We start from the raw sequence: 10212 nt of genomic DNA, 5'->3' as shown, positions 1-10212 counted from the left end.
TGCTCCCACTTTATATTAAGTTGCCTTAACTACTCTGTACTTACACATGAATTAATACTTTGTTACATTGTACTTATTGTGTAAATACATGTATTTACTGTGTACTTATGCTTGATTAAATACATGTATGTAATTACATCTGTAATCAACTTTTGTAACTACATTTGTAAATACACTGTTGACCATCCCTTACACCTTACCTACCCTTAAACCTACCCATACCATTAAATCTATCCATAACCCAACCTCTCTCCCAACTCAAAAGCACCACAAGTGCTCTCAAATACATTATAAACACAGTAAGTACATTGTATTTATTTTTTGACGTAAGTACATAATAGTTAAGGCCACTTAATATAAAGTGGGACCTTCAATTTTTTTAGAGGAGTTCAGCAGCTCTGATAATATTGATGAACCTCAGACTATAAACACTCAAATAGCAGCAGATCAGCTCATTTTATACCGTTTGCAGCATAAATAATGTAGTTTAAGCAACTGATATTTATTTTTTAGAAATCTATATATACTTTAAATACCTAATATTCGCACATACAAAATTTTGATAGCAAACCATTCATGTGGTTTGTAAAAAAAGACAAATCTAACCAAACAAAAATAGCGAGCACCCACAAATATGTTGTGTTTTTATGTAAAACTTCACATATCTGCTGAACTATATTCTCATTACATTCATAGATCATATTTTGCCACACTCCAATCGTTAAAAACGAACACACCAACAAAAAACCCAAACACATTCACTCATATTGTCCTCTCAGAGCTCCTCTCTGCCTGCTGTATTGTTTTGGTCAGCAGACACACAGATAGAGGTGAACTCAATGCAGAAACTAGTCGCAGATTGTCGCGTTAATAAACTGTAAAGTGTGTTTTATTGTTGTGTAAACACGAGAAAAAGCGTCAACGACTCACCTCAGCTCTGAAGACTCGACGCTGAATGAACGCGTCAGTGCTGACGACATCGCCGCAAGGGGGGAGGACGGTCAAAAACGCGCAAAATAACAAAACAAAAACAATTGCTACGTGTAGAGAAAAAGCGTGAGGTGAAATTACTGTCCTATAATAGAGAACATCATATAAATATATATATATATATATATATATATCGAAGGTTAATTGTGACATGGTTACAAAGGCAGATTTCACACAGTTAATTTAATTTGTTTACTTTAAATAGTAGCTATATTTCCTCAGCAATTGGCTCATTTCTGTTTTATTCTACATAGTATGTTTTTTATTTATTGGATAAACACATTTGAATCTATTTACATTATTATCACCCATTTTTTCCATTATTATACCATGCATTTATTTGCATTTTCAATAAAATATATTTTTCCTATAAAAAATATTTTCTATTAAAAACATTTTAAAATAAAAAAGTAGTCCACATCATAAACAAAATGTAAAAATTATTATTTTGTAAGTTTAATTGGTGCATGTGGCTTAATTGTAACACCCTGTAACAACTAACTCCGTGGTGTGGTGTTTTCTTCAAAACTGGCTAGCAGTCACTGTGTTTTTTACATCTTTTAAAATGGTTCCATCTTTTAGCCTAGAACACTGTCGTCACAACAATATAAGATTTTACGTACTCTTACTTTAAAAAAATAATAATAATAAATTGACTACAATAAAAAATACTTTTATGCTGTAATAATTGTCAGGAAGCATGCCATGGTTAACCCTAATCAAATATCTTAAAACTATGTGTTATATTTAACCCTGCATTACTTTGTGCCCCGCGCTCCTCTAACTACCATCAGTAAACAAACATTTTTACAAAATATTACAAGATGATTAATAAACAGTAACATTTAAAAAATGACTAGCCTACTTAAAGGCTAATTAAATTAAAACACATAGTGTCGGAGTACAGTTTTAGAAATAAAATACGTTTAAGTAACTTTTTTTTCTTAAATGTGTAAAGTTTATCTTTCTAACTGACACATTACAGCACCGTCTGAACCAAACTTGGACAACTGATTCAGTTCTAATGAAATGAGAAACAGGTAAAACCGAAGACTTGCTTGATTTGGGTTGCAAAATTTAATTGTAAGAATCCTGTCAGATCATGGTGATGTTTTAACTGACTGAATTATGACTTCTGACTATATATTTGTGATATGTCGGGTCAGCCCGGGACAATGGACATTACACCATCGTGAATGACGTCAACACACTGTAGTCCCTCCGTCACGTAGACTCGGATGTACGTCATTGATTACATTAGTGTCCACTAGTGGCGGAGCTTCTGAATGGCAACCAACGTCTATCAAAGTACAACATTGTTCACAGTCAAATAAATAGTGCTAATGTTGATTTCAAGTCACACGTACATGTGATTTTAATCCCAATATTCAAAGTACCATGGTAAACAATATAGAGCGCATATTGTCACATATTGTCACTGAACAAATGTGTGTATATAAAACCAACTTTATCTTAAGGCTTTGCTAACCCTGCTAGCTAAACCACTGTTTTTGCATAATTACAATCAAGCACAATAAAAATTTGCCTCCATTTTCCATAAGCTTGCCGAAATAATCCATACACCTGACAGGTGAGGCCATTCAGCAAACCAGTCAGTATCTGTTTTGAGCATAGAGTCACCTTTACATAGAGTCAATCAGGTTGTTTATTCCGAACATGTTGGTCGACTCCTCTTCAGTGGATGCGTGAGGTTGCTGGATATTGGCTGGAACTGGAACACACTGTCGTATACGCCGAAACAAGCTCAGTACATGACATGTCAGGTGAATATAGCAGGCCACAGAGGAACTGGGATGTTTTCAGCTTCCAGGAATTGTGTACAGATCCTTCATTATGTAGCAGTGCATTATCATCCATAATTGTTACGACTCCCTTGTTAATTGTACTATTCCAAGTTCCTGATGATTTAAAGCACCAGGGGATGTTGGAAGGTTACACGTAACAGAATCAGCAACTTTGGTGCGTTCCATACAGTAACCCTTAACGTTTTTAAAATGATGTAATGCGTTTCTGACCTGAAAGAGAACATCTTGGTTAATATCGTAACCCTCGTTTCCTGAAGGAGGGAATGGAGACATAATATTTTACTGCTACAATTTCTGATTACCAGCTGAATGTGGTTGGCTCCTCAACGGTAAGTCTGAAAACTACATTCATATTGCACTATATAATCGCAGAAAAACTAATTATTGTCATATTTTTTTCAATATCGTGTAGCTCTGCTATGTCAAATGAACCTAAAAGAGCACATGTCACTCCGCTGCTCATCCGTTTGCACTGGCTGCCAGTTGCTGCTCGCATCAAATTCAAAGCTCTGATGTTTGCCTACAAAGCGACTTCTGGCTTTGCTCCTTCTTATCTGCTCTCACTTCTGCAGATCTATGTGCCCTCCAGAAACTTGCGTTCTATGAATGAACGTCGCCTCGTGGTTCCATCCCAAAGAGGGAAGAAATCCCTTTCCCGAACTCTCGCGTTCAATCTGCCCAGTTGGTGGAATGAACTCCCTAACTGCATCAGAACAGCAGAGTCACTCGCTGTCTTCAAGAAACCACTAAAAACTCAACTATTTAGTCTCCACTTCCCTTCCTAATCTGCAATTGCCTCTCTGGCTATACCACTAACTGTACTCAAAAAGAAAAAAAGAAAAAATATATATATATATATATATAACTAATGCTTTCCTTCTTCATTGTTGCTCTTTTAGTTGTGTAAATTGCTTCCTTGTCCTCATTTGTAAGTCGCTTTGGATTAAAGCGTCTGCTAAATGACTAAATGTAAATGACTAAATGTAAATGTAAAATTTGAGGAAAATATATATATCACACCATATAAACTGTCATTCCAGCTTTCACTTGTTTTAACTGCTAATTTTATAATCATAAATAATCATACAAACATGTCTTAATTTCTTTAATCGTCCCGAATTACACTATTAGTCACATTAATAAACTTCAGTATTCTATGTTACAATATTTTTGGCAGCATTATCAATTGATTACACTAATACTAATGTTTTCAATGCTTTATATTTATTTGTTATTCCACTAGGGACAACTCCTGGCAATGGCACAGCGGCCTTCTGGTGATCTTTTATAAACACAAACAGCCTGTTGAATTTCAAAGACAAAAAAGACATGAACCCCCATCATAGGTCCCCTTTAGATAGGTATTATCAACTCCACAATAATCCTAAATATCTTGACCTGGAAGGGCTGAATCTTTAGATGCTCTACTTACTGTGATAGTGTTTTGAGTGTAATTGTAGAGAAGATGAGGATGTGAAACTCTTCCCACATTCAGTGCAGTGATACGGTTTCTCTCCAGTGTGAGTCCTCAAGTGGGATTTCAGGTTTCTTAAACAGCTGAATCTCTTCATGCAACGTAAACACTGGTGAGGTTTCTCTCCAGTGTGAGTCCTCTCATGTGATTTCAGATATCTTGAACAGCTGAATCTCTTCTCGCAGTGTGAACACTGGTACGGTTTCTCCCCAGTGTGAGTCCTCTCATGTACTTTCAGGTGTTCTGGATGTCTGAATGTTTTGTCGCAGTGTGAACACTTGTAAGGTTTCTCTCCAGTGTGGATCTTCATGTGAAGAATGAGATTGCGTTTGCGCCCAAAACTCTTTCCACACTCAGTGCAGGTGAAAGTTTTTTCTTTACTTCTGACATGATGTTTCTCCTTATCTTCGCTCTTCACCACCATCACATCTGAAAATGAAGTAAACATTATTTTTGAGAGGTTAGTTCTTAACAGTTTCTTTTGAGAGACTTGACAGTGCAATCAATACTGACTAAAATACATGTCTGCAAACTGTAGATGTTTAGGAGTTAGGATGCTCGAACTACTTTAAAAGCCGACATCTGGGCACATTTGCCTAGTTGTGGGTTTGCTGGGACAGTCTTTATCCTCAATAATGCAACCTGGACCTTTAGATGCTCTACTTACTGTGATAGTTTTTTGTATGTAACTGTAGAGAAGACGAATGTGTGAAGCTCTTCCCACAAGCAGTGCAGTGATACGGTTTCTCTCCAGTGTGACTCCTCAAGTGTGATTTCAGGTATCTTGAAACACTGAATCTCTTGCCGCAGTGTGAACACTGGTAAGGTTTCTCTCCAGTGTGGATCCTCTCGTGTGGTTTCAGGTATCTTAAATCACTGAATCTCTTGTCGCAGTGCGAACACTTGTAAGGTTTCTCTCCAGTGTGAATCCTCATGTGTGCTTTTAGGTTTTCTGAATGACTAAATCTCCTGTCGCAGTGCGAACACTGGTAAGGTTTCTCTCCAGTGTGGATCTTCAAGTGTGATTTCAGGTATATTGAAACACTGAATGTCTTGTCGCAGTGTGAACACTTGTAAGGTTTCTCTCCAGTGTGATTCCTCATGTGTCCTTTTAGGTTTTCTGAATGACTGAATCTCTTGTCGCAGTATGAACACTGGTAAGGTTTCTCTCCAGTGTGGATCCTCATGTGTTGCTTTAGATTGCTTTTAAAGCTGAAACTCTTTCCACACTGAGTGCAGGTGTGACTTTTCACTGCTGTTCCTTTCACTGAAATACTATCTTCAGTCTCTGATTGGGTTTTTTCTTCACTCTTGACATGATGTTTCTCCTCATCTTCATTCAGTTCTTCACTCTCCTCCTTCACCGTTACATCTGAAAGTTCATTTTAAGAGGTTAGATTTTAACAGTTACTCTAGACCAGTGGTTCTCAAACTTAAGCCAGCGACCCCCAATGTAAGATCGTCAAGAACTCGCGACCCCCCACAATCAAAGCACACACAAACAATAGAAATAACTTATTTTAAGCTGTTCACAATATTTTAACTATATGTACTACACAACACAGGGCTCGAAATTAACATTTTTGCTTGGTAGCACTTTAAAAAATGTAGGCGCACCAGCCAAAATTTACCTCGCAAGTTTTATAAACAGGTTTCTTGCATTTAAAATCAACACTAATCACAAATAACAAGCTAGAAAAATATATATGGATGCGTGAGGAAAATATGTCTCAACGAAATCCCGTTATCACAAGAAAATACATTTTTATAACATAACTGAGAGACCAAAAGATACACAGACCGCTCACCGGCCCTGCACGCACTGCTTGACATGAATAAACCTGTTAACGATGTTACTGTGCAGTGTTCTCACGCGTGGTAAGGTGTAGATGTGGCAAACAGTTACCTGATAATTCCGTCCCACAGACTTTACAGTGAACGCTTTAGTTATTTTCATAGCGGACTTGAAGCCAATGGAAGTCTTTTATCCACTCTTCGAAAAGTGTAGGTGGTGGATTAACATTCATTACATGCCATTATTTGAAGCTTTAGTTGGTTTCTAAAACTAAATCTGTCAGTGTCGTTTTCTTTCTCTCATCTTCAGCACGTTACATTTTTACGGTTGTAGCTCAGCTCCCGGTCATCTGAATGCAGAAGGCTTTAAATGAGTAATTGACCTCCGTTTTAACCAATTAAATCGCTTTCAGTTCTAGAGCAATGGGCCAAGAAGAGCACGAAGGCGGGGCAAGCGTTGTTTACTGCAGCAAGTTGACATGACAACTGTTTTAAACTGTTCCTGAGCGCTACGTTTCAACTGCAAAGATGCATAATGCCTGAATGCGTCCTAAATACTTTCTGAATTTAGTCAAAGTAGACGGTTCTGATCACTCAGCCAAACTGTCCACAGTTTTATCAACATTTTTAGATTTGCGAATTATAAATTCCATCTCTGCAGTTGCGGTTTTCACATCCAGATGCGTGCTGTATTGATAACTATCGAGTTATTCGCGGCACAGTTATGATGTTACATTCACTTTTTTTAAAATACTAACTTCAGTAATATCTTTTATTTAATTATCTTTCATTTAATACTGAAAAATATATATTATAATCACTGAAAATTACACAATTTTTAAATCACTTTCGCGACCCCTTGAAATTATTCTGCAACCCCCAGTTTGAGAACCCCTGCTCTAGAACATAGGTCTTAAACTCAATTCCTGGAGGGCCGTAGATCCATGAGAGTCATGAACACCTTGTCATCAAAAGTCATCGACTCACCGGGAGCAAAACTGCAGAGCCGTCTTCTCCAAATTCACTTTAAACCTCTAAATGACTGTGATTAGTGTGCGCGAGTAATTAAAAATACTCCGACTACTTAAAGAGCCGACATCTGGCCACATTTCTCCGTTTGTGAGTCTCGAATGTCTTCTGTCTTCCTATCTTTCTTTAAGGAAAACCATTGTTGAAGATTTCAATAACTTTCTCACGTATTTGTTGGCAAACTGGTGGTGCTCCTAAAGGACTAGACCTTCTTCTTCTTCGTTGATTTTTATTGGCGGTTGGCAAACAACTTTATGATGCATTTCCGCCATCTACTGGTTAGGAGTGTGGATCAGAATTGAATTTTTATTTATTTATTTATTATTATTTTTTTTCCTCTTATACTTATTAATTTATATTCTATTATACAACCCAGTTTCTCTAAAAAACATTAATAAAGCTTTCAATTTACTATCTTCTATTCTACTACTTAACATACTATTAATATCTTTGTTTACATTATTTTCCTCAATGTCTATCATCATATTCCTTTCCTTTTTATATAAAGGACATTTCTTTATGATATGTTCTATACTTTCTTCTTCCTTTCAATTATTACAATATCCATTTGGATGTTTTCCTACTCTTAACAGTCCACTATTCAACGCAGGATGTCCAAACCTAAAGGACTAGACCTTTCTTGGATGCTGCTTTTGTACACAATCATAATTACAATCACCTGTTTCCAATCACATCTTTATTTCACCAATTTACCTGATCACGAGCCCTGAACTGCTCCTGTCCCAACTATTTTTTTAAATGTGCATACTGTCCCAACTTTTTCTGATTTGGGGTTGTAACTACAACTATAATAATATAGATGAAGCTTTCGCTTTTCATTTGCTCTGTCTTTTTAAACTTTGCCATCACATACTATAGTGATGTAGCCGACAGTGTGTGTAATTAAAAATGCTCCAACTATTTAAAAAGCCTCATCTGGGCACATTTGTCTAGTTTTGAGTCTTTCACTGACACTGAAGGTACAACAGAACCCAAGATCTCCTGTGTCTCTGCTAAGCAGAATAACAGCATCTGCTGTGTCCTTTATTGTTGTTTATGGAGCCGTTCACTTTGTGTCAAAAATAAGTGGAAAGTGCGACTCGCACTACTTTTTGTTAACTTGCGTTTGCAAAAGATGCAATATCTGAACATAAGAATAATTGGGAGGCCATGATGGGTAAGGGCTGATGAAAGGAATTAAGCCAGGACACTGGAGTTACACCCCTACTCTTTACGAGAAGTGCCATAGGATTTTTAATGACCACAGACAGTCAGGAGCTTGGTTTAATGTCTCATCTAAAAGACGGCGCCCACCAACAGCATGACGTACCCTTCACTATACTGGGGCATTAGGACCCACACAGACCACAGTTTGAGCACCCCCTACCGCCCTCAATAACACCACTACCAACAGAAATCTAGTTTTCCCATGTGGTCTCCATGTACTGACCAGGCTCAGCCCTGCTTAACTTCAGTGAGTAGCCAGTTTTGGGCTGCAGGGTGATATGGCTGTGGGTGTTTAGATGATCTACTTACTCTGACAGTTTAGTGTGTGTTTTTGTAGAGATGATAAATACAAGTATCTCGACCCACAAGCAGTGCAGTGATACGGTTTCTCTTCAGTGTGAGTGCTCTCATGTCTTTTCATGTTTCTTAAAACACTGAATCGCTTGCCGCAGTGTGAACACTCAAAAGGTTTCTCTCCGGTGTGAATCCTCAAGTGTGATTTTAGGACTCCTGGATGACTGAATCTCTTGCCGCAGTGTGAACACTGGTGAGGTTTCTCTCCAGTGTGAAGCTTTATGTGTGATTTGAGGTTTCCTAAATTACTAAATCTCCAGTCGCAGTGTGGACACTTGAAAGGTTTCTCTCCAGTGTGGATCCTCATGTGATCATTGAGACCGCTTTTGCGGGTGAAACTCTTTCCACACTGAGTGCAGGTCAAACTATTTACTGCTGTTCCTTTCACTGAAATACTTTGTTCAGTCTCTGATTGGGTTTTTTCTTCACTTTTGACCTGATGTTTCTCCTCATCTTCATTCAGTTCTTCACTCTCCTCCTTCACATCTGAAATTAAGCAAATAAGTTCATTTTAGGAGGCGAGTTATTAAGTCTGTAAACAGCAGGTGGCGCTCCAGCAGAGATCAACAGTGCAAAAAAAAGGTGAGGCGAGATCGATGTGCAAGAGGTTAAAAATGCTCCACATATTTGAAAAGCCTCATCTGGGCACATTTGTCTGCTTGTGAGTTTTGTCTTTCACTGACACTGAAGGTACAACAGAAGCAGAACCCTGCTAAAAGCTCACTGTGAAACTCCATCTCTCCAGCAGAGCTCTCCACAGCGCTGAACATGTGCTCATTATTATTATTGTTTGATGCAGTCAAGTGTTTTAAGCAAAATTAAAGGCTCAATTCAGTTCATATTTCTGACATTAAATTAAAACAAAATTGCAAACATGAAGGAAAATGAAGGATGCAGTGCATAAAAAATAATATGAAAAAAACCCTAAAATGAGTGAAAATGTAAAGATTCACAACCTCACTGCTGTTCAGCCTTAATATTGAAGAGTAATGAATAAACACAAACCTATTAGTTCTTCAGTGTCTTCCTGTTTAATTCTGCATGGTTCTGGATCACTCATCTTCTCACTGTCCTTCAATAAACTCTGTCTTTGCAGATTTCTCTTCCTTATGGTGGTCTGATGCTCGTCTTCACTTGTAGACTGATGGGAATATTCCAGCATTTACAGCTGAACTGAAGGAGGACAAGCTGCAATAAAGTAAACAGAAAAATCTGAATAATTCACTCTTAATTTAATAAATCATTATTATACTGTAGATCAGTGGTTCCCAAAGTGAGGGTCGAGACCAAGACGGGGTCGCTCTGTGATTTCCAAAAGTCAAATAAATCTGCTTAATCTATTAGAATTAGCATATTTTATCTATAACCCACAGAAGATGAAAATAGTAGGAATAGTTACGTAAACATGCAAAGAAAAAGCCACCAGTCTTCAATTTTCTCATAGAATTGGTGTGCTTACAGAGGGCTGGGCGATATGGCAACAATGCAATCTTGATAATTATTTTTTATATTGAACTT

At 37.5% G+C, this 10212-nt stretch overlaps 1 protein-coding gene across 3 annotated transcripts; it reads right to left on the bottom strand.

Annotated features, from left to right (window-relative positions):
- Positions 1-2044: 2044 nt before the first annotated feature.
- On the bottom strand, positions 2045-9884 carry LOC147831448 (uncharacterized). 3 transcript variants are annotated; one of them, XM_087303437.1, is made up of 5 exons: positions 9700-9884; positions 8650-9180; positions 4958-5662; positions 4249-4719; positions 2045-3026 (listed from the first exon to the last, which is right to left on the bottom strand). In XM_087303437.1, exons 1-5 carry the CDS (start codon positions 9854-9856, stop codon positions 3001-3003), a joined length of 1890 nt encoding a protein of 629 aa, XP_087159563.1. In that variant the 5' UTR covers positions 9857-9884; the 3' UTR covers positions 2045-3000. The 3 variants fall into 3 exon arrangements, with proteins under 3 accessions (XP_087159563.1, XP_087159564.1, XP_087159566.1); XM_087303438.1 differs by lacking the exon at positions 2045-3026 and adding an exon at positions 4019-4087 and having other exon boundaries at positions 4194-4719; XM_087303440.1 differs by lacking the exons at positions 2045-3026; positions 4249-4719 and having other exon boundaries at positions 4950-5662.
- Between the last annotated feature and the right edge of the window lie 328 nt (positions 9885-10212).

The sequence above is a fragment of the Danio rerio genome, chromosome 22, assembly GCF_052040795.2.
Source record: "Danio rerio strain M-AB ecotype USA chromosome 22, GRCz13ab, whole genome shotgun sequence".
Classification (NCBI taxonomy): Eukaryota; Metazoa; Chordata; class Actinopteri; order Cypriniformes; family Danionidae; genus Danio; species Danio rerio.
This window is presented reverse-complemented; position numbering and strand designations above follow the sequence as displayed.

Bases quoted from the DNA above. Each gene is read 5' to 3' on its own strand.
- LOC147831448 (XM_087303437.1), bottom strand. From the start codon at position 9,856: ATGCTGGAATATTCCCATCAGTCTACAAGTGAAGACGAGCATCAGACC. The intron at 4,720-4,957 runs GTAAGTAGAGCA...CTTCATTTTCAG, and splicing joins ACATACAAAAAACTATCACA to ATGTGATGGTGGTGAAGAGC. The intron at 3,027-4,248 runs GTAAGTAGAGCA...GTTCTCTTTCAG, and splicing joins ACACTCAAAACACTATCACA to GTCAGAAACGCATTACATCA.